Here is a 25,404-nt window from a genome sequence, read left to right on the forward strand (position 1 = left end):
ATGGCAACAACAGCAACAGCAACGACGACGACGACGACGGCGGCAATGATGATGACGATGGCAGCAGCAGCAGCAGCAACGATGTCTGTGGCGACTGCGTGGTTTTGTTCGCATGTTCCTTTATGTGTTTTTTTTTTTCTGGGATATGCTGGGAAACACTATGCAACAGGTTTCCATTAAGCCTACTTGGGCGTTGATTTATGATATTCATTGCAGGGCATGGCACACATTTTGCTTAATTCACCAAGCAACAGAGCGCTGTTTGTGGCACTTTTGGATACAAAATGAATTCACTACTTAAAATACCATGTATAAATTAATTTACTAAACTCTAAGTAATTCAATGCAGTTAACAGAAAATTTGGATTGCATATTTGCAGAAATTTGATGTATAGATTTATCTGTTTCTTTAAAATTGTAATTAGAATTAATCTCCAGAAAAGGATTTTTATATGAACCGTCTTTGAGATGTCGAACTAAATGTTTATTTAAAGTTACAAAAGATGAATTACTGGCACTAGATTATAATTAGATGCAAATTAAATCGAACCAATTTGGTTTCGAAATTCAATTATACTAATAAAAAATTTTATCGATCTTAAAGGTGATATTCTATTAAAAAATAAAAATTAAGGAGAAAAGTTGTTATTCTAAAATCGTTTGAATAGGCCAAAATAAAATAAATATGTTTTCAATATTAAGGAGGCAATATTTTTGTTTAATTCTTTAAGGTTTTATTTTAATCTTTTGAGAACATTCGTGTCTTATTGATTCTTTTGTAAAAGAATTAATAATCGTTTGAATTTGATCTTAGACAAAAAAGGTTACATTATTGAAAATAATGTTTTACATTATAGAAAAAAATCAAAACGATAATAAAGCAAATAAATATCCCTCTTGATCTGCAAAGTAAAATACATTTAAAAACAAACTGATAGAAATAGATTTGAATCAGATATTTTTAAAATAACATATACGAAAGAAAGTAAGTAATACAAATGAAGAAATACAAGCTAAAAGTGAATACTTTTCTATATCCGACATGTACTTACATGTCCAACAATCTATCTATCTATCTATTTATACTAGGTACACGGATAAGTATAAATTTTTTACACACTGAATTTTAATGAAATTACACATGTAATAATTATATAATTTACTTAATTAATATACATCATTTTGTTATTATTTTTCAGTAAAAATAATAATACAGAATATAGGTTACTAGATTAATGGATTAGCTATTACCTAAGGTTTCCATCTTTTGAGATTGCCAAAGTTAAATAAAATTTATAAGGGAAAAACAGAACTCTCAACCCATTTTCAGTTTGGATGATTCTACGTGAATCCATCTGTAGGGAAATTTATACTAAATCTAAGAAATTTGTGTGAAAAATATTTGACCAATTTGGCATTAAAATTTATGTGGTCTTGAAAAAAAAAACAAAAAAGAAAACTACCAATTTAACCATTTCGTTTGTTCATTTAATTTCAAATTCTTAAGGTCACTCTATCCTTGTGGCAAACACTTGTATCTGTTGCGAGAACTCTTGACCCTTCAACTTTAGTTTATAGTCTTCTCGAAATATTCTTTTTTCTAGGCCATCTTTGATCTGGGGACACTTTCAAGGTGGGCCGCACCCGCATGTTCTTTGGTTGGTTGTCCAGTGTAATTTTTTGGAGTTCGTGTGGCATATGCTGTCGAGCATTTTGCTGTTGCCGTTGCCGTTGTTGTTGTTGCTGTTGCTGTTGCTGTTATTGTTGCTGGTGGTGTGTCAGTTGCACGATTGCCAGAGACAACGTGTCTCCAGTGTCATCAGCATCTCCATTTTTTTCTTCGTCTCTGTGCTGTTTGCTGTTTTGCTGTTGTTTTTCGGGTGACTGCCTGCCACTGTGTTGTTGTAGTGTCTCGGAATTGTAGTTGGAGGCGATGCTGGCCGTTGTTATAGTGCAGAAAAATTACTATGACAACGATGGAAACAAGTAAACCACAGTTTACATTCACTCAATTCGGTTGGATGGCCAGAGGAGGAGCAGCTGAATGGTGTGGAGGACATCATAGACATCCCCACTCAGTGAGCAAGAGGGAGAGACGGGAATGCCAGAATCGTGGCGTGGTGGTGGCACGCTCATCTTCAATTTTTCTACGATGCGACGTCGCTTGGGTCGGGTTGTATATACTATATACATATATACATATATATATATTTTCCTCTCTCAGTTTCTGTTTCTGTGTTGTTTTTTTTTTCGGCGTCGGCTCACACTCGTGTTCCTGTGCACTAAGACTGGGCCTGGTCTTTTGGGTTTGGGTTTTGGGTTTGGGCTTGCAGTGGTGACGGGGTGGGGTGGAGGCGAGAGCGATCTGCGCAGCAAGATGAGTGGTTGGCAAAAATGTTTGAATGCGATCACGAACTTGACCTTTCACATAACCTCAAAAAGGCAGTCACAGTCACTCAGTCAAGTCAAGTCAACCTCAACCGAGCGCAAAGCCGACAAGCGACCGCGCTACATACGCGCCATGTTAAACAGTCTCGCAATGGCAACTACTCCACCATACACCATACAGACCCACTGCCATCTTCTGCATCTTCTTGATCTTCATCTTCAACATCATCTGGTCAATCGCTGGAAGCTTGGGCTTGGGTGTCAGCTCGGGCATAATTAAAAAACAATCGCAATGTGCGGGCCATGCCATGGGTGAGGCTAACAAAACGAAAACTAAAAAAGAACCAACTATCGGGGAGTCGGAGTCGAAGTCGGCATTGGAGTTGCTTGTACCACCGCCTGCAGTTATGAGATTACGATGACTCTTTGGCATGTTTGTCTATCGCTGCAGATGCAGATTCGAAATCAGCAGCAGCAGCAGCAGCATCGGCAGTAAAAAGCTCACAATCGATGAAGTGCAGCAACGGTAACACAGACAATTTGAAAGAGGAACGTCGATGTTCCCAGGAGTCAATGGGTTACACTATGCAAATACCTCTGTTATTTCAAACAATCGGAGGGGATAGAAAAATAAGCATCCAAATAGCCATAAGAACTATGATATTCTTTGGCGATCTTCTATGGAGTTTAACATTAACAAAAGTATGTTTTAAGTAATCGATAAATAGATTTTATTATCGAAATTGTTGCCTGCTCTAAAGACTGTAAAATAGAGAACAATATGGAGTATTTCGATATTCCTTCACTCTTGAAAACTAAATTAAGGTATATTAATCTTTTAATACATGTATTCTGTTACATTTTATCTAGTAGACGTTTGCACAGTTATATTCAAAACCACAAATAAGACTATTATTTTCAAAAATTAAATAAAGAATGAAAAGAACACTAAGAATTCGAATCAGTTCTGAATTTATTTTGTATGCTCTTTTGAAACATTCTCAAGAGGAAGGATGAATACATAATTTAGTGAGTAACTTTGACTACAATTCGTTCAGTCGTTCATTACTTTTCTTACTCTGTTCTAGTTCTAAGATATTCAAATGTATTCATTTTTCACCACATAAAATACAATCATAACGACCATTTCTACTTCGAAAATCATTTCCTAAAACATAAGTTAAATACTTTTTCCTGCTAACTCTTAAACAAAACTATTTTGCTGAGTGTAATCAATGCATTAAATGTGTTTATTTTATAATATAGTAATTCCAAACTATTTTCTGAGACATTCAGAGTTTATTAAACGAAAATTGCACATTGAGGTACATAACTTGAAACCTTTGAAATCGTAAATGATTCTATTCACGATATGTATATATAAGAGCGTTGCATAAATATATTTAAAAGCTGAAATGAGTCATTTGGTCTGACAACTTACTTTACTCCTTTGACCAGCTGCATTAAACAAAGTATTTGAAATTCGAATAAAGAATAGACGTCTGATATTTATGAGTTGGGATACTTCTGACAATTCTAAGAACATCCTATTTGTATAATCTAGAGTAGACCGATAAGTTTTCCCAAAAATTCAACTTTAGCTGCCTTTACTATTAGTCAGAATTAAACTATTAATTTTTGATAAGATATCGATCGATATTATCGATTCTACTTCGAATAGAGTTCTTTTAAAATTCACTATCAATAATATTATTACTTATTTTCATATACATAGTTGACTATAAAAACCATAGAAAGACGCACCTGCAACCCATTCCAAATGTATGCAGAAACCAACTGGATTGGTTAAACCCATCACTGCCGCATTGCTAACCGAAAAATGTTGCATATCATTCGATGAATGCCTCATGCCTCATGCCTCGTCTGCTTTTGGCTGCTGCAACGATGCTCTCTTCTCTTCGTCTTTGGTCTTAAGGTCGTTCGCTTAGCTGGCAACGACCCGCGTGTCGCTGCATCTACTTAACCTGAAAGCCTATGCCCCTGAGTGGTGGTGGTGGTGGTGGTGGTGGCGAGAGTCGTTCGGGTTTGGCTCCACCACTGAGTTGGGCTGGGATTTTGGGCTTTGGGTAAGGCACTGGCTTTATGCTCCTCCGACTATGACTATGACTGCGACTCCCACTTCCACCTGCCTGCCTTCCTCTTTGGCTCTTTCATCTACTGATGGCTAGTTCAACAGCTTTATTTATGGGCTGTTTGGGTAGCTTAAATAAATCAAGTTGTAGTTGTAGTTGTAAATGTAGTTTGTTGTTGTTGCACACAGCCACCACCTTCTTCTTCTTCTTCTTCGTCGTCGTCTTCTGCTTCTTGTGATTCCACTACAACTCCTTCTTTTATTTTGAGACTCGACTGCAATTAGAGACTTTTTGATGGCGGTGGGAATTCAGCTAAGAACTGAACTTTTTTCTACTAAACATTCAAGCTCTTACCTCCAGGGTGTCTCTCTCCCGCTCTCTCTCTCTCTCTCTCTCCCTCTCTCGCTGTCTCTATCTTGTTTTTTTTTGGCAAATTTAAGGCTATCGCTGCCGCTGCTGCTGCTGGTATGGCTAATTGCATAATTATTTAAAACCCATAATTTATGTTTTTGCTAGAGAGTTAGCTTACGAGACGAGTTCCGCCGTGTATCGAGTGATGAGCGACCGTTAAGCTTGAAAATTAAACCGACTATTTTGGTTTTTTTCTTCATTTTTTTTTTTTGGGGGCCCCATTATGTGCCGTTTGTTTTACAAATTTTAACGCTATTTAACACATTCGCCATGCATAGACAAAAATGGACGTATGGACAGTATTCTCTGTGTGTTGTGTTCAGTTTCCAGTCGTTTTGGTAGCACGCCATAAACCATTAACTTGATTTGCAGCAATCCCCCGCCGCCCCTCGCCCATCTCACCATAAAAAAAAAAAATACCTCTTCATGAGCGCATTGACAAAATTAATGATGCCCTCACTAATATCATGCCTAATTGATTAATATGCGAGAAGAGAAGATTGAGGAAAATAACAACAACACAAAATATACAAATCGTCTACGAACCACAACTCAACTCAACTCTCAACTAATGAAGGCACTGCTTTAGCTGTTAATCTTACTGTATAGCCATTTAAGGTAAGCTCTCGGCTTCTTAATTAAATTATGTGTACCGCTTCGACTGGAGCTGCCTCGGCTGCTGCTGCTGCTGCTGCTTCTGCTGGGGTAGGCACCCTGCGGCACTCATTCAACATTATTTTTTGGGGCGTTGCTGTTAACTTCACACACACACACACACGGCGAGACCTAGGGTCTGCAAGTCAAAGAGAAAGGCTAACACAAAGGTCAAATGGTCAAGTGGAATGGGGTGGCCTAAACACACACACTCACACTCACACTCACACTATCTGGCTGTGATGGCTGCTCTTCATTGGATCTTGTTAGTTGCGCTATATCGCACTTCATAGCCACAAGTATGCATATATATATGTAGTTTCTTGAAGAGAATTCTCAGTATAGACCAGCTTGAATTTAATGGCCAAAACAGCATGTCTTCTTGGTGCTCTACCCACACCAGGAAGGGTTTCCATACACAAATACTTGTAATAATCATAAGAATGAGGCCTCATCATCATGATGAGCATTAGCCATAGATTCGTTGGGGGGATTAGTGGCCGGCCAACTGATGTGTGTGTATAGCCTTAGATTTAGAACAATAGATAACATATTATTGGTAAGTTGAAGCCATGAGAAAGCAGCCAACTCAAAGAGGCCTAAGTAAAGCTTTAAATGTTTAAAAAACATCTATGCCAAATAGAATAGCCCACTAATTAACAGCTATACAAATTGTGAGCATTACAGCTCTTTATGTAATCTCAATTGTCCACACAAAACAAAACCTTTCTAAAGCTTTAACCTTCCCTAAGACTTAAGTTTGTAAATTGATTCAAATGCTTCTACTTTGTCATCATCGCATAAGTAATCGATCAGGTAAGCCTTTTTTTTAAAAGAAGAAACATCAAATTTGTCATAATGAAGTTTGAAACAAAATTTATCATATATCTAAGCAATCTACTTATCTATCTAATCTATCTATCTATAACACAAATTTCAGGTTTCCTCTACCTTATTTCTACAGATGTAAGTGCATAATTTGAGTCTTATCAACTTTTACATTTCTGAATTTATTGGCGACCTATTTTACATAATCAAACCTTACTTCTTTATCCGGCTCAAGGTCGATGCTTTCCACTTTTCTCTTCCCAATACATTTGGCTTTATTGTACATCAAATTCTACATCAAACATCACAATGCTAATTTTCTGTAGAATGTTGTTTCATAAACACATCTATTTTTTAGTTTATTTAAATTCTTGGAATAAAAATTGTTGCTTTAAGTAATCAAATTACAGAGAAGAAACAAAAAACGTTTAATACAAAACTGTTTTCATTATCATTCTTGTCATTTACTTATTTTGTCTTATCTCCTTCATCATCTACAAATAACAAATTAGTCCAACCAAACTTAAAATTTTGAAAAATATAAGAATTATTTCAAAATTAAATTAAAATGTAATATTTAAATACCATAAATACATATATTCAAGCTATAAAGGATAAGAATTAAACGGGCTAAATGCACTAATTTAATAAAATCTTATATCCATATTCAATCGTATATTTCTTTTTAAATAGGCAAAAATTTAACAGATAAATTTAAATTTGTATGGGAAACTATTGGTACTTAATTAGATAAATTATTGTAGTAGATGTGATTTTTGTCGCAATCATTAGCAAATTATCACTTCTCGATCTATCCTATCCTAGTGTATCTCTTTTATAGATATAGAATTCATGTAGCTAATTTTTTCCAGAATTATTCATGTATTCTTATTTTCCATTAAAATTGCTAGTTCAAAGAGTTTTTATTCAAATGCGAAGTTTCTTCTTAAATATTAAAATTCGTACAATTGTTTCATCAACAAATTTTATAAATTTGTATCAATTTACAAATTTTGTTTTAACTTCTTCATTAAGATCTTTATTGAGTTACTTTTAATTAAAACTATTTTAATGTTAATTCAAAAGAGATTTCAAAGTTCATAATATTCGTTTTCAATTAGTATTTTTAAATTCAAAGGTCCCCTTGAAAATATCTGTTGTTAAGTTTTCACTCAATCTCTTCTGTATCTATATCTTTATCTTATCAGATCTTTATGAAATTTGTGTAAAATTTTCATAGAAATCTCTTTAACGTCTTCTCAATTTCAATCACGATCACCTTTCGGTAGTCACTGACTAACTGATTAATGAATTTGTTTACAAATTTTCACATTGATTATGTGACTTTCCCCAACAGATTGATGACCATCAACAAAATGGCTTAAAGATCAATTTGTTGCAACGGTTTCATAGATGGTAGAAATGCTTTAGCAATTATCATAGACTATAACTAAAAATGCCGAGAAAAAACCACCCACAATATTTTTGGAACTGTGACCTCATTGATTCACCATATAATTAAAACCTCCATCATTTTTCTTCTTTGTTTTTATTTTCACTACAAATGCAAATTGGTTTTTATTTTTTTTTGTTTCTGTCTCGCCCCCTCCCCACTTCTAGAGATAGGTTTTTGTATAGGTTATTTTTTTTTTCCTACTACTTTTGACCTGCTTTTTGAAAGTCAACTTTTTTGTTTGTTGTTATTTTCGAAAAGTTTGGTTTTGATTAATTGTTTGGAATTTTAGGCGTCAAGTTGAACTGGCCGGTCGAAAGAACGGTAAGTGTTTGCGTTTTGCGTTTGGACTAAAGAAATCGATGGGTCTAAGAGTTAAGATTAACTATATATAATTAACAACTTACCGCGTGGTGAACGCAAACTCAAATCAACTGGTTCAACTTGAACCGGAGGGCCCTCTGCCTGTGAAAGAAGAAGGAGACAAGTTAAGCATCGATCGAGATCATCATCATCATCATCATAATAATTTGCTTATTATATATGCAAGCCAAAACAATAGAGTTATAAGCCATGTTTCAGCTAATCAAGCCTGACAAAATGCTGAGTTCCAGTGGTTTTTCAGGGGTTTTTTTTTTTGAGGGAGTGCGTGTTTGGAAGCTGTTTGCTTATTGAATTCATCTATCTGGAACCACAAATGACTTCCGTCGATACGCCGCTATAAACGCCAAGTTTTATTTTATTTTTTGGGGAGCCTTCTTTTGCTCTCCATCCATATGGAATATAAAAACCGCAATTGTTGCGCATTATGCGCTTACGAAATCTTAACCAATAAACTAACGGCAATAAAACGTAGTGAACAAACAAACCAAAAAAAAAAAAAAAAAACAGAAGAAAAATATAAAATAAAAACCGAGAGGGGGAAAAAAAAAAGAGAAACAGTTATGGGCTGCCCGCAGCGCCATAAAACGGATAAATTTTAATTTGGCACTCTGCATATATGCATTTTACCTGGTTTTACCTGGTAGTAGCCACCGCACGAGCTGAAACGACGATGGTGACGACGGCGGCGACGACGGGAATCGACGGACATTTGGTCTTGGCTTGCAGAGCGATTTACCAAGGTGAGAAAGGTCCAACACTTTGCCAAGATTTCCACAATGCCAACACAAAAACCAATAAATAGTGCTTATATTTAGAAAAAAAATCTTTGCCACACGTTTAGAATTATGATTTATGGAGAATAAACTTGAAAGATACCCAGCAAAAAAGGACAAAAGAATTCAATATAACTCAATTCGATGTGGCATCCATCTAACTTTACTTCATGTATCTAAATCGATTATTTTATTATTATTATTATTTGTACTGTGTTTGTTTTTTACTGTTAAGCTTTTAATTGTTTAATCAAAATGTTTATTTTACTCTTTAAGCAGCTCGCAAATGTCAAAAAAAAATGTTTAAGTGACTTGGGTAAGTTAGTTCCGAATTAGTAAAAATTAGTCGTAGAGCTAAAGAATGAGTTAATCCATTTCATAGTTAATTATTTGTTCTTGAAAAACACATACAAATAAATTTAAAGTTTAGAAATCCATTTGATTATTTAATCATCAAGAAAACTGCTAAATCATCTACTTTTCATGAATGTATCAAGAAATATTACTCCAAAAGGTTTAACCAACAGTTTAAAAATAAAATAAATATTCTTTTCTATATAATTTAAAGTTTTTGTACTAAGTTGTACGACTAAAAAAAAATTGATCAGTACACATCAAAAATTCTGTAAACCTTGTTTTTACATAAATTATTTGCAGTAATTGTAAGTCAGTCTGTATGACTTACATTATCTTCTATATATATATAGTTAATATTGTTAATAATGGACCCATTAATAAAGCTAATATATGTGTAAAGTTTCTGCCAAAGAAAAACTGAATTTATTCCTTACTAGTTAATATTGTTTCCAACGTATTCAAGAAAATATTTTATTATAATTATTAAATCATATTAAAGAAAAATATTTGGGTGGTGCAACATTTAGGTATTTTGTTCATGTACTTTTTATTTAACTGACTAAAAGGCCGAACCATTTGAATTCTACTTATTTCATTTGGAACGAAAGCTAGAAATGACAACTTCTGCAAAATTCCTCAAAATCAGAAGTCGGAACAGGCCTCTCTTTAAATGGATTATGCCTCTTAACAAATGTTTCTTACTTGTGCAATGTAGCTTGTAAAAGATTAACCAAAAATTGTCATGAAACTTAAGCAAAATGATATTTGTTTCTGCATTCTCAGCCCATGTTCTATAGAGTTCTTAGACTAGCATCATTTTTTTATATTAACAAAGTCTTCATAGCTCAAAAAATTAGAAAAGAATCCTCCTGGTATAAAAATTTTAAGTTATTTTTATTTATTTATCTGATTTCAGCCCAATTTTTAAGCAAAACAAATTTAGCAAACTAAAATAATGCGAATATAAAATACTTTATCTTCTATCTCATAATCGAAACCGTCAACAGATTTCAAACCTTTTATTTTGAAGGTTTCGATTATGGATGGATTTTGGATTTTGGATTATGGAAATTTATATTTTTTTTATTAGGATGTTTGGCAATGAAGTTGGAAGTCTAATATGTGGTTTTTTGACAAAAATTGTAATAACATTGTATTATAATATTTTTCACACTGGTCCCCTGAGAAAATTCTAGGATTGGGAGAATCCCCAATCTTTCTCTATTTACTCACCAAGCCTGCGCGTAATATCTTAAAATTTTTCAAGTACATAAAATCGTTATTGAAATTTTAACAAAAATTCACTTATTTTGACGTAATTTGTATTTGTTTATAATGGTAAACCGAGCAAATTTTTCATGCACAAAATAAAATTACAAGCATTTAAATTTTTTTATTGAAATTTCTCGTTAAATCGCAGTAATCGGAATATGAGATACAAATTTTAATACGAACAAGATTGAGAAAAGTACTTTTTTACATAGATTAGATTAATTTGGAGTAATTATTTTGAGTTACAATGCCAAAATTGAATTTATATTAACAAGGTAAACAAACCAAAGATAACATAAAAAAATTCAAGTTTAATTAGCTTCAACCAACTCAAACAATTGCAAACTATCTGAGTTGCATTCACAAAACTTAAGCTAGTTTTATTTTTTCTTTGATTGTGTATCAATACATTGTTATCAAAAAGATTTTCATACCAAGAGTAAATTGCATGTAGACAAATATCTGTGAAATTTGATTTCGACACCTTTTCTTATGTGTGATAAATTCCATTTGACGTTCTGATATTTATATAACTTTAAGCACATTAAATAACCAATGTTTATATAGCCAACATATAAGTAAAACAACAAAATAAAAAAGAGAAACCATAGCAATTGCAGAATGACATAAAATTTAAAGAAAAATGTTGCATAATTTAGCGTTTAGAAGTAGCAGTATATAAATTGATAGACATTTGCATTCTGGGAAACTAAAGTTTTAATTTATGGCCATGCAATTCTACCCTTCTTAAGGCGATAATGCTAACAGGGTATCTTAACAAGCTGCCAACAACACATCGAGAATAGCAACAACAACAACAACAACAACAACAACAACAATCATAGCATTGTATGTCCAGAGTGTTGCCCAGTGGGCAAACAAACGACAATTGTCAAGCTTGTAACGCAAATTATGAAAAAATGTCAGTGGCGAGTGGGCGATCCAACTACTCGTACCCCATACTCTAGTCTAGATAGTGGTAACTCTTTCAACTTGGCCACGCGATGCAATGGTTTTGCAGGTCTCTGTGTCTCCATCTCCATCTCCCAGTCGCAGTCGCAGTCTCAGTCTCAGTCTTAGTTTGTGTTTGTTGTTATTTATACAAACAAATGCTCATTGCCTTTGAAAACAACATTAGATTAGATAGTTTGTCTTCGATTGTGTCCAAACGAATACGAAAAGGAGGGAAAAGAGGGAGAGGAAGAGAGGCAGACCCATGGGGTCTCTGTAACTTGACTTTTGGCTATTTTATTTTATCTCTTGGCGGTTTAGAACATTGACAACAACTTCATTGCAAATTTGAACGAGACAGATAGATCGCAGATAGATCTGAGATCGGCGGCGATCTCGGCATTGAGATCGAGTTCTATACGATATGCAATTGATATGCGACTGTTGTTCGCCCTAGTGCAAAAGGTATTTCTATCTAATTGCCCTCCTCCTCTAGCGCTAAACAGCGCTGATTTATTGTCAACCCATGATGATATCAGAGATCGACAATTGCCCCCTACCAATCCATCTATCTATCTATATATAACTAGACATCTATCGACGCCAGCTTCTTTATGATATTGTTATTGGTGGCTGCTGCAGTTTCTTGGCTAATTTGTGTGAGACGTGCTGAAATTTCTCATAGGCGCCCGCGAATTGAGAGGAATGCTCGACCATTAGTTGGCTCCAAGATCCATCACCTTGTCTTCCCCCACACCTTTTCTTTCTATCTCATTCTCTCTCTCTCTCTCTCTCTCGCTCCCTCAGTGTGTGTGTTTGTTTGACTTTTCTTTTTTTATGGATTGTTTTCCGCTTGGTATGTGGCGCTGGCAAATGATATTGGCTGTCAGGAATTCTTTATTATTTCGGAACAACAAAAAATAAAAAAGAGAAAGAGAAAAAGTTGATGGGCGGCTTTTGCGCCTTTTGAGCCACCGACGACAATCACCAAGGAGCCAAACTGATGAGTTTTATGAGCCGCACAAACGAATTGGCCATATGGGAATCATTTGATTGCCATTTAGTTTTGGCTGAAGGTGTACTATCAACCTTTTTATTCCAAATACTCCTCTTACAATTATAAATGCATAAACTAAGCATATAAAACTTCAACTCCAATGAATACTACATAGTTCTGTATAAGATTATAGACAGAGGAGAATCAACTTCATTATTTTGAATTTGGGTAAACGTAGATTTCTGTAATTTCAACTATAATAGAATTAATATGGACCGAAGAATTTGTTTGAACATTTTCTACGATTTCTTTGAATAAGATGTCAAACAATTTAGGAGAAGATAATACATATTTTGGATAAGAAGTTTACTACTTAAAAGTTGCCATAAATATCAATAAAATAAATCAATATAGAGGAAATCAAATTTTATAATTTATGTATAATTTACTCTTTGTTCTAGTACTAATTTTAGATCTCACATCAGTGAAATATGAAATATCCAAGAATCTAAAATGATGCTTAAAATTGGATTTTTCAAATAGTTGGAATAATTATTTTAAACATTAATATCTGCAGTACTCCAAAAAGATAAATATTTAACAACCATTGAGTATACAAATCTATTAAGTAATATGATAAACAATTATTTATTTATATTAAGAACACATGATCATGTGATCTTTTTAAGAACCATTTTTTTTCAATGGGGCTATATTCAAATCTAATTTATTTTGTAATGAAATTGTATTTTAATCAAAGTTCCCTAACAAAATCCAAGAACATTAACCAGAAACAATTAAATTTTAAAACATTATGTATAAATTATACATTTTACATTATCCAACAATTAAAAAAAGTTGTTTAAATTCAGTTTACTAGATTTTTAATGATTGAAGATCGTATCCTAAGAAGGAATGAATAAAGAGATAAGAAAATTAATTTTGAAACTTATCAAGATATTAAAGAAGTTACACAACTCTTCAATCTTCAAATTTTTTAAGATTTTGTCAAACTTGAAATCAATATTTTGTAAACTTTTGCCAATTTCCAAGCGATTTTAAGAAGATGTTGCCCTTTTCTGCTTTGTTAACCTCTTTGAATTTCATAAAGCCTTCGATATAAATGTTGTTTGCATTCGTATAAATTTGCCAAAATATATATATATATATATATGTATAACACTTTTTGGTCAATACCTCAGAAATTTTCCTTTACAACTGGTAATAATGAAAGCTGATTATTCTCATGAATGGAATTCCCTGGGGGATTCAATATTGACTCTATAATATTTGTAATTCAAATCACATTTAATGAGATATATTTGTATGACAGAAGTCAAATGCAACTAAAATAAGAGGCAATTGCCTAGCAACTGACTAAGCTGAACAAAAACGAATACAAGATTTATCTACATTTGTAATAAATTAAATCCCAATAGTGTAGAACCTAAAGTGAAAGTAATTTGGGTGGCCAAATTTAAGAGTCCAACCATTGATTAACATACGGCTGGCACATTGAGACACAAAAACCTTAAAATATTGTTCATCACTGACTAAAACACAAGAATCGAGACCATAACAAATTAAAATTCCATATAAGCTTCAGTTTACATTGAGTCACGCAGAGATTGTGGAATATTTGGTTTGATTTGATAAATTCATAAAATTGGTTGTTATCCCTAGTGACCCCAATCGAGAGCCCCCTTTGACTTACCTCCTTTGCTGACAGAGGGTCGGATCCAAGTCCATTCTGGAAAATAGAAAGAAAGTCAACAATGAGTGAGAGAGAATGTCATGGAACAATTACGCACTCCAAAAGCAAAGCAATCAACCTGGACTTGGTTTTAGTTGGAGATCTAGAGTTCAATCCCAAAAAAAAAAAGAAAAAACAAACTACGAGCTGACACAATGAGAAGAAGGGCCAGTATATAGAGCATATGGCGTTGGCTTGGTGTTTTGTTGTTGTTGTACTTACCATGAAAACCATTAAATTGTAAAACGTCTTACAAAATAATAATTGCCCCGGCAACGTTCTGGCCACGTTACTACGGAAGACACCAATACTGCAACAACAACAACAAAGGCAAAAAAAACCGTGGTGCGGGTGGAGGAGGCGGAGACGAAGGCGGAGGAAGATAACTTTGGCGGCGGTTGCTTGAAATAATCGCTGCAACTATTGTAGTTAGTCTGTTTTGTCGCAGCAGCTGTTACCGTTTGCTTTGCCTGCATGCTCCTCCTCTATGCTCCGCGAAATCAATGACAACAAAAACAGTCCCAAGGAGAAGGAGGAGATGTGAAGGTGGAGGAGTCGGAGTTGGAGGAGCTGCGGTGCGTGGTGTGGATGGGAAGGCTGAAAATAAGTGCAACGCACCTAAAACTTTTCTTCTTCTCCTTCTTTATGTGCTGTGTGTGTTTTTTTGTTGTTGTTTTGTTTTTGGTTGTTGCTTAGTTTGCCAAAAGTGCCCGAATGCAGCAAAGAGGCAGCCAACAACTCAGCGTTGGCCACCCGAGCAGAAGCAGCCGCATTGTGCAACAACAATAACAACAGTAGAAGGAGGTGGAGTAGCACCTAGTCGGAGTCGTAGTCGGAGTCAGAGTCGATGTCTTGGGCTCTTGCTCACTCGAGGAGGCAGTGCGTGACGTTTAGTCAAGAGTTAGTTCGGTTCAATTCAGTTCAGTTTAGTTTAGTTTAGATCAAGCTCAACACACAAAAAAAAATTAAAGGCTTCTGTTGCTGCTGCTGTTGTTGTTGTTGTGATTGCCCTACATCCGGTTTGATTATCTATTTCATTTTTCTTTTATTTTTTACACTTATTAGCACTTATTGAAGAGAAGTTTCCTGGGCGGGGGTGTTACACTTTGTTGCATATCCGGTGGTGTGTGTGTGTGTGTGTGTGGTGGTCAATTGCAATAGTCCCGGTCCCGGTCCCGCGGGCAACGCAACGCACAGCACTTAATTTGATCAACAACTATTACAACAACTAGACACATGCTCTCTATGGATGGTACAACGCCCCACAGTTGCTGCCTGCCGTAGATTCTTTCTTTATTTCTTTTTTTTTTTATTTATTGACACTCATCCGCGTGATGGTGTTTATCTGTGTGTGTGTGCAAATTACGGGCCACATCCGTCATTTTAATTTCACTTAAAACGCCATTTAAATCAGTAAAATAACACACAATGCACCAAAACACGAAACGCATTCACACGCACGCACGCACGAAACGCTCGACCAAAGGCACGCATGCGCAGAGATGGGCACTAAGTTTTACTAAACGATGCGATTTTACTATATATATATATTGTATTTGTGAAAATTATCAAACAGGGAAATGCCGGCTCAAGTTGGGGGGGACAAAAAAAACACGTAAAATAAAGACAAACGCAAAGCAAACAAAACGAACCAAGTAGGAGGCGAGTGAAAAAGCACAAGCACGTTTGCACGGTCCGCCTAGCAAACATGCACTGAAAGCCCGTATCAACCATAAAACTGGCGTTAAGCTGCCTTCAGCCCCAGCCAGTCAGTCAGCCAGCAAGCGAGCCAGTCAGCCAGTGGCAATAGTCGTTCAGTGTGGTGAGTAGTGATGCCAAGTAAAGCAGCGACACTCTTGCTATCAGTAGAGGGAACAAGTCACTGGAATGAAATCACAAGTTTAACTCATATGGAAACAGTAGCAAATCAAATTATAGAAATTTGGCTCCTTAAAGTAACTGTTCGTATTAAAGTGACACTTTAATATTATCTTTCACCAATGTGCTTCGAGGATTATTTTTTATCCACAAAACATTTCACTGTAATACTGTAAGCTTTGCCAATTCTCTTTAGTTTCATTTACTTATAATTCCCAACTAGTTTTAGTGGTGAAACTAGGGTATGACCATTTCAATTCTGCTGGAAATAGCTTTTTCGCTTCATTTAGTTGCAATTCCTAACTAGTTTTAGCGTGAAGATTCTGGAGTTCTTCAGCTAAGGCTCCTGATAATAGAACTTGGTTGTTCTTGCAATAGCTGTACAGACAACCTGCTGACCTTCTTGTGTTGCCTTTGAAATAATCTTTTTTTTTAAGATTGACCACAATTTGGCTTAAATACAAGGTTGGACTTAAATTTTAAACAGGTCGTAATCTAACCAAATGAAAAGACTTCTTCAAAAGATTGTCTTAAATGCAATTCGATAAGTTTATAAGAATGAGAATGTTTTTTTTAAAGAAGTATAGTTATAGTAAAATAATATAAAGAGAATCTCATGATTACCGGTCTAAAAATATTTGTAAAACAAATTAAATGGTTGAAAATTGTGCTTTTGGATAGTCAGTTTTATTTTTTAGCTACAGGCCTAATGAAGTTTAAGAAATAATAAACAGTTATGGCCTTTTAAATTTGAATCTAAGATCTCCTAAAAGATTAAATTATATTGGGAAGTCAAAAACATTTAAAACTTTGTTTCATTTCCATTGATTTGAATTCTAAAGGTTTGACATAAGAAACATTGAAAAAAAAAAGATTATATCCAATTTTTTGGGTATCAATGCCTACACATAAGCCAATTTTAAGATCAGGAGTTAGAAAGCGTCATTAATATATTCTGTTTCAAAAAGGGGTCGCTAAATATTACACAATTCAAAGGAACTTGCACAACAAGTTTATCGGAATGGCTTTAAATGAGTTTAATTGAAGTAAACGTACTAAAAATATATTGCAATTTGTTAAGATATTAAAGTAAACGATGGAATTTCTGCAATGGGAAGATATGTAGTTGTATTTTGTTTGTTGAAATACGTTCTCATTTCATCTCATAAGAAATTAGCCCTTTAACTTTATAACATTATATTTTACTAATTGAAAAAATCACAGTGACTGAGGCAGTGACTTGTGCTCATTACTGGCGGCAAGCTGAGTGCTTTCAATTCACCACAGTCTTTTGTTGGATACGTAGAGACCGACATACATATTCGGTGTGAGTTCGGCATGTTTGAATGTATGCGCTCGAGTTTTGTTTGTTTAGTTAAGGTGGAGCCAGGCTAAAATGACAAGTTGGCGCTCATATTATTGGGTGGCCTCACAGCTCTTACACACACATACACACTCAGTCTCTTGGTGTGCGTGTGCGAGAGTGTGTAAATGTGTGTAAACTGTTAATTAACATGCATAGCTCCATATAGTTAGAGACGTTTGACAAGTTTGGCGTAGGTGTTTTGGCGCCAGCGTTTTCATTGGCTGGCTTGCCTCATGTGGCAATTAATACACCAACAACAACAACAACAACAACACACTCTCTCTCTCTTTCGCTCTCTCTCTTCATCTCTTTCGATGAATATGCGTTGACAGTTGGTCCGTTGGTTGCTGCTGCTTCATCAAGTTGCCGTAATCTCAGAGGCTGCATCTCCTTAGCGGAAAAGCTGTGGGAGTTTTGTTTCTCCACTGATCCACTTTTCCACGCGCTTTGACAACCATTTTTGGTAACAATAAATCGTGATACATCATCAAAAGTCAATTCAAATATGTAGACAACGTTTGCGCTTGGTTTGTGTTCTGTTTTTTTGCTTTTTCCCCCGTTGACATGAGGACCAGAAACAAAAAAATATTTTAATTTTAATTGATTGTCGAGCAAGATTTACGTTTAGCAAAAGTTTCTTCTCACGCTCCATACACACTCACACACACACACAAACACAAACACACGCTGGTTTTTATTCAACTGTTTTTGTTTCGCGATCCTTGGCTTAGGATTTGCCAAAATGGAAAGTTAATACTGATGTCGTTGGCAGTTAAAGTTGAAGTTGAATTTGATGAAAAAAAAAACATAGTTTGGCGTACGCAAAATACCTATAAAAATTTTCTTTAAAGGCGAATTTCTTGTTTTGCCTGCATTTACTTCTTGTTTTTGGTTTTAACAAATCACAAAGAAAAAAACCTAAACGGAATTGAAATCAATAAACTACGTGACTTTAAGCTCATCGTAACGAATCGCCATAAGACACAGATACGTGTTCACGTTCACATGGCTACAAACAATGGATCGTCCGAATCTCGGGGTGATTCACCAGTTCATATCGATAAATTATCGACCAAGGCGCACCACTAACAGTCGTTATTAATTAAAAGATCCGAATTTTAGAACGATCACAGTAAAACCAGGAGCAGGAACGAACTACTTTTCATTGACTGTGAGTTCAAGATTTTTTAAATTATTTGGCAACCAATTGTAACATCTTGATTATTTCCATTTCATTTTTGCATTATAAAAATAATAATTTTAAAAATATACAAAGCATTTACAAAAGGAAATTAAAAGCATAATTTCAGTCAAACCAGTTTTGGTAACAAGCATAGTTTGGAATTTTTATTAATTACAGTGGAATTTCGAATTTCAAATCTGAGATGGTCACAAAATTCTTCGCTACATCTTTTGAATCGCTAAACTTATTTAAATTATTAGTTAACGACTTAACAAAAATAAATTTTATTAAGTTTTTCGTTAAATCGACATTTCTTATATCTAGGGTACTTTGACATTCAAGAACCCTTGAGTAATAAAATAAATAAATAAATAACATTACAACAAACTAACATGCTAAAGAACAATTTAGTTAGATTGAATTCAATTTCACAATATATAAAAAAATACAATAATGAAATATTTAATCATTATAGATTGATCCTTCTAAAGTTAATAAAAAAAAAAAGATGTTTACTGTTTTAAATAAACAATAATCGTTGAATTAATCTTCACTCAATTAATTTTTGTGTTGTCAATTATTTTATTCTACAAAATTGTATAAATTTCAGTTTTGCATAATTTGCATTTTTATTTCCAAAATATAATTCCATTAATAATTTCTTGCAGCATCGTCAAATTTCCATAATTAAGAATACAAACTTCAGAACGTCTTCAAATTGACTTTTGAAATTAAGCAAAAGCAATTGAATAATATTTATGTCGCATCTTTTGGGCTGATTAGTTAATGTCCCATAACATTGCATTAAGCGCAAAAAAGTATGCAATTTGTTTGGTAATAATGTCGTCTATATGGGAATGCAGTAAATAAAAATGTTATTGCTTTCGCGTAAATATATAAATATACAAAATAATTGTTTTCTTTTTTAACTTAGAACATTTTTCATCTCTTAATCACACTTGTCCCATTTCCATTGACCATAAATCTTTTGAATTATTATTTAGTTATTAATCAATATAAATTTTCCGTTTCGGCCAGGTAGTTAGAAGATCGAGCCCCGCTTTAGGGCAAAACCCTTGAGAGAGCGGTTTTTCTCATAGGTCGCGACTTAGGTAAGCCGAAGGACGTGGACCTTTTATGCGGTTTTTTCCAGCGGAAGTTCGCAGCGCCGATATTAATCGGGTATTTTTACTTTACCCCGACAGGCAGGCGGATAATTTTGCATATATATTTAAGTATATCCGGAAATTTGACTTCTCGCTCGTATTTTTTGGATTTCTGTGTTTTTCTAGATGAGGTTTTTCGCTTCCCTTTAGATGTGTGTGCGTGTGTGTGTGTGTGTGTGTGTGTGTGTGTGTGTGTGTGTTTGTGTGTGTCGGAATTTACTAATTATGCATAATGAAACCTTTTCGCGGAGTTCCCAGTTCGAGACCCTTTAGTGTTAGGGTTGAGGATTTCTAGTTTTATGATCTCAAGATTATTATATAATCGCAAATGATTTTAATGGGCATAAACGACAAACAAGAACTGAGAGTGAAACCATTTCAAATCCTGGGAAAATTTCACAATTCCCAAATTTCACCAAATTGAAAATTGACTATCGTTTCAAAGTAATTTTCATAATACAGATTTTACGCTGACGTCATTGTGAAAATGACTTCATCTGTGACCAATGAATTTTCTTATTTTCTTTTCATTTCCAAAAAAGTGCAATAAAATTTATTTTCAATCGCTTAGATTGAAATATTTTGCTGTCTACACACACAAATACAATATAAATTATTTTTATGCACAAATAGATGAGAAATTATTTTAACAAGTTCCTGAAAATTATCTGCTCGTCTGCTTTGCTGGCCAAAACAAAACAGAAAAAAAACCAAAAATAACCCAAAATGACAAAATTCCAGAGTGAAAGTCAAGGTTCTAGGTTTTTGTGGATATTTTTGCAGCCGCTGCATTCAAGAAAATCCAAGAGACAAACCTCAAGAGGAAATGTATTTCATACCTGCCATATAAGAATACCTGTGACTGGAGAGATAATGCTTTGAAGGAACACAGAGAAGAACAATTATTTTTTAACTAATATTTCAAATTTATCTCTAAAGTGATCATTAATTTGTAAAGTTTCTTCTCACTGAAGTTTATCTCATATATATTGATCTTTAGTTGGAGTTAATTGGGGTTTTGTTTCAAAGGCTTCGATTATCTTCGATTTATATTTAATGCATATTAAAAACCAATTATCCAACTTTGCTCAGTCCTAAAACTAATAAATAATAGTCTTTTTAAAATCGACATTAACTTTTTCCATGATTTGTTTAGAAATAGCTAAAAGTCAAATAAATTTCCAAAGACAAATGAGTTGGGTTATTAAATTATTAAATAAATATTAAGTTCTTTGTGTATCACCTGGAAAAAGTTATTGTACGGCTGAATACGATAACTTCAATGCATCCGGATGGTCAAATTTGTGTATATGAACTTGGCTCGTCCTTCTGATCAATATTTTATATAACTTATTCGATCGGGCACACTTAACTCTACGTGTTGCACATTTCTGACCCCATTGAATTTGTTCTTGTTGCAAGGGAATAATAATGATAAAAAAATGAAAATTAACAGTTCTGTCAAAATTTAAGTAAATTGATTAAAGTTGAAGTTTTTGCAAGATATTATATACTTTTTTAAGAAGTAATAAGTGGTTAAAATCTTAATTTTTAAAAACCCACAACCTTCATAGAATTATGTATGTAGAAAAAACTGATTATTTTATGATTTTTGAAATCAAGAGTTCAGGAATCAAAATGATATATGGCTGCCTTTGGCTTAGACCTCGTCTCTATCATTCTCTTTTTATTTATTGAATAATTTATAAAAAATTATAATTTATTATAATTAGTTTAGCTAACTTATTAATTTGTTTAAAAATGAAAAACAGAATTGAAAACAATATACTTTGTAATTAGTTAAAAGATTTCCAAATCTAAACTATTTCCAACTTCATTTTTAATTTCAAAATCTTTGCTTACTAAAATGGCAACGACCTTAAGAGAAAACCCAATCGTAGTTAACCAAAACATTGTGTGATATCTTATCTACCCAACGCAATGGCCATTGCCGCTGCCGATTACAGCCGAGCGCTACGGAACGAGCGACGACAGTTCAATGTGCACGATTTTTCCCACAGGGCATAAACCAATTAGAGCGAGACAACACCAGGATGCCGAAGAGAGATGGCAGCATATGCCCATGGTGTGGGAGCGAACGACGAATGGCGGGCGAGCAGCCACAAAATGTCAATTTGAGCAATGGCCGGCAGGATCGTGCGTCAGTTGCGTTTCGTCATTGCGTGCGTGAAGATCGACGACGAGCGAGAACGGCTAGAAAAGTGACAATTGAATTTGGAAAAATTACAAGAGATTTTACATTTAAAGTTAATCAGAAAAAATAAACTAAATGATGAGCGCACGGTCGGCATCGCCAAAAGTTTTGCTTGATATAAGCTATAAACCAACGCTGCCAAATATAATGGAATTGCAGCATAATGTGATTAAATTAATACAAGTTGAGCAGCAAGCCTATATCCAATCGGGGCAATATCTACAAATGCAACAGCAGCAGCAACACCAGCAACATCAGCAGCAGCAGCAACATCATCATCAGCAACAACAACAACAGCTTCATCATCAACAGCAACCTCAGTATGCCCCTCTACCCACGGATTATGCCGCCTATGGACTAACAGAATTGGATGATACCGACTATAATATACCCAGCAATGAGGTCTTAAGCACCAGCAGCAATCAAAGCTCTCAAAGTGTCAGCCTGGAGCTGAATAACAATCAAAATGGCTTTGATCAACAGCAGCAACAGCAACAGCAGCAATTGGCCAATAATTCAGGTGGCTCTCCATGGAACGAGCATGGCAAAAGAACGCGTAGTCAAAGTGATTATGATTTGCAACAAAATGGAACCTTAGCCATGCAACCAGAACATAAAAAGCTCCTGCAACAGCAGCAGCAACAGCAACAGCAACACCAGCAACAACAACAGATCTATGTGGATTACTTGCCCACCACAGTGGATGAGGTGGCCTCTTCGGCCCAGCAAAGCAATTGCAACTCGCCGCATTCACATTTCGATTTTGCTGCCGAGGAGGAGCTGAAATATGCCACAACTGCTCTATATGCCAATGGTGGAGCAGGAGGAAATCCTCTGAATCCATCATCCAATACCACAACCACTCCACCACAATTAATCAATTTTCCAGCCAATCACAACAGCAACACGTCAGCAAACTATAGACAAAGTTTCGATGCCTATGAAGCGGCAAATTCCCTAAATGGCAGTACCTATTCCAGTTCCGATCGTGATGATATTGAATACGCCCGACAATCGGCTCTAAGTTCGGTCCATGACTTGGCCGGTGGCATGTCGCCAGCCTGCCTAAACGACGATCTAGATGCCGATGGTGTGGATGATGATGGTGTCCTCGGCATGGGTGGCGGCGGCGGAGGAGGAGCTGGCAAAGCTTTTCGCAAACCACGAAGACGTTTGAAGCGAAAACCCAGCAAATCCGAGGACACGGATGAGTTTAGCAATCAGCGTGTTATGGCCAATGTGAGAGAACGTCAACGTACCCAGAGTCTGAATGATGCCTTCAAGTCACTGCAGCAAATAATTCCAACACTACCCAGCGATAAACTGAGCAAAATTCAGACCCTCAAACTGGCCACAAGGTAAGATGAAAATCCTTTTATTAAAAACGGGAAAATACGAAGTTTTATAAAAGAAGTAACCAAATAGTTTTTTAAAGAGTCGATTAGGACTAAAGAATTAATTTTCCTTAAATTTCATTTAACATTCTTAGTCCAAGTTATACAGAAAAATGTTTAGAAAAACAAATTTTTTGAATTGATTTTTCCTCTAAAGTAATTCAGAAAAAGTTCTTCCTAATATCCTACTTAAGGATTTTTACAAAAATGCAATTTTCAGTTGAGTTTTTAAATACATATCTCTATCAAAAATTTTGTTCAAATTTTAGTTCCTATCTCAGTCTATGTTTTTGTTTATATAAACTAGATTAATAGCTTTAAAAATGCTTCCTCTCTGAAAAAATTAACGCGAAATACAAAAATTAAGAAAACAGTCATTTACAATGATTGTTATCATTAATGCCTGATGACAACAAAATTTTAATAGAAAATCTCAATCAAAGTTTTGCCATATTGTATATAAAATAATTCTTAGGAAAAGTCTAAAAACTTTAATTTTGGATTTTGTAATAAAACAACTTTGATCCATTGACAAATTCTAAATTCATGTTAATTTACATTTAGGATAAACCATTTTAAAAATATTTTTATTTCTTCAATCAAACCTTACATATAACTTAGGGAAAACATTTCTAATGCTTTTTTTCACCAAACTGATATACATAACAAACAGGAGACATTGATTCATTAACGCCAGGACCTTTTTATAGATATAGTAGTTGATATCTACATATATATCTTCTTCTTGCTAAAAGATCAACGATTTTATTAAGTTATCTGTGTCTCAATCCATATTTTATGACAATGAACATATAGAAAAATATTGAAAGATGATAATGATATATAGTTCACATTACAAATTAAAGAATTCAAATTCATTTCAGAGATGAAGGCTTTCATAAAGTAAATTTTAATTTAAAAGCTTTACAAAAACCATTTGAACAAGTATGGATAACCCTTTATTATGTTTACTTGAAAGGACTTCTTACTAAATATATAAATGTAAATGACAAACGAAACTTTTCCAAACTAAAACAAATTTTACAGTTAAACTTTCCAAGTACCAATAAATTACTCATTGTATATTGAATTTCTTAGTTTAAGTTCTACAAACACTCAATAGGCATAAAAACAATAAAATTGTTTAATCAGTCGTCTACTTATAAAATATTTTCTAAGAAACTGCCTTTATATCTTTATTAACAGTCAATAACAATCTTTTGTTTTTTTTTTATTCCAATTTCAGATACATTGACTTCCTTTGCCGCATGTTAAGCTCTAGTGATATTTCGCTCTTGAAGGCTTTGGAAGCTCAGACCTCATCAGTTTCGGCTGGCTATGGGAATGTGACGACAACAACCTCCATTTTGAGTGCCGCTGCCAATGGGGCCGAAGCTGATCTCAAATGTTTGCGTAAAGCGAATGGTGCCCCGATAATTCCACCAGAGAAACTGAGCTATCTCTTTGGTGTTTGGCGCATGGAGGGGGATGCCCAGCATCAGAAGGCATAACACAATAATGAATATTAATCCTAGGGGGCTTCCAGTTATTGCATATATACAACTACAACGTGAATTCCAGAGCCTTAGTATCTCTATCTAAACGTAAAACAAAATTGATAAAATATAAAACAAGAAATTGAAACTCTTTCCATATTATCTTATAGATATTTAAGTTTAAACTATTTAATTTAATTGTAATTCTTTTAAATATATGTATAACTAAATTAATTGTACAAAACAAAAAAAACAAACAACCCAACCAACAAAAAAAAAAACAAAAGAAATCAACGAGAAAAAAATGAAGAGAAAATATAAATATATATGAGAATGATGAGAAACCATTTTGTATTTTGTTCTCATATCTTTTGCATTCAGCTTCTGTCTGT

At 34.3% G+C, this 25,404-nt stretch overlaps 2 protein-coding genes across 2 annotated transcripts in view; one reads left to right on the forward strand and one right to left on the reverse strand.

The window, feature by feature from the left end:
* Window positions 1-8,920, reverse strand: part of LOC6639788 (Krueppel-like factor 7) — a 40,048-nt gene extending 31,128 nt beyond the window's left edge. Inside the window, exons 1-2 of the mRNA XM_023181940.2 lie at window positions 8,849-8,920; window positions 8,235-8,292 (exon numbers count right to left, since the gene is read on the reverse strand). Coding sequence (XP_023037708.1) covers window positions 8,235-8,292; window positions 8,849-8,920 — 130 coding nt within the window. The remainder of the gene's footprint in view (window positions 1-8,234; window positions 8,293-8,848) is intronic.
* A 13,139-nt stretch (window positions 8,921-22,059) lies between these two features.
* LOC6639811 (protein twist) lies at window positions 22,060-25,186 on the forward strand. The gene is made up of 2 exons (XM_002062685.3): window positions 22,060-23,480; window positions 24,763-25,186. The coding sequence occupies exons 1-2, from the start codon at window positions 22,198-22,200 to the stop codon at window positions 25,025-25,027; spliced, it is 1,548 nt and encodes a 515-aa protein (XP_002062721.1). The 5' UTR covers window positions 22,060-22,197; the 3' UTR covers window positions 25,028-25,186.
* Window positions 25,187-25,404: the final 218 nt, after the last annotated feature.

The sequence above is a fragment of the Drosophila willistoni genome, assembly GCF_018902025.1.
Source record: "Drosophila willistoni isolate 14030-0811.24 chromosome 2L unlocalized genomic scaffold, UCI_dwil_1.1 Seg196, whole genome shotgun sequence".
Classification (NCBI taxonomy): domain Eukaryota; kingdom Metazoa; phylum Arthropoda; class Insecta; order Diptera; family Drosophilidae; genus Drosophila; species Drosophila willistoni.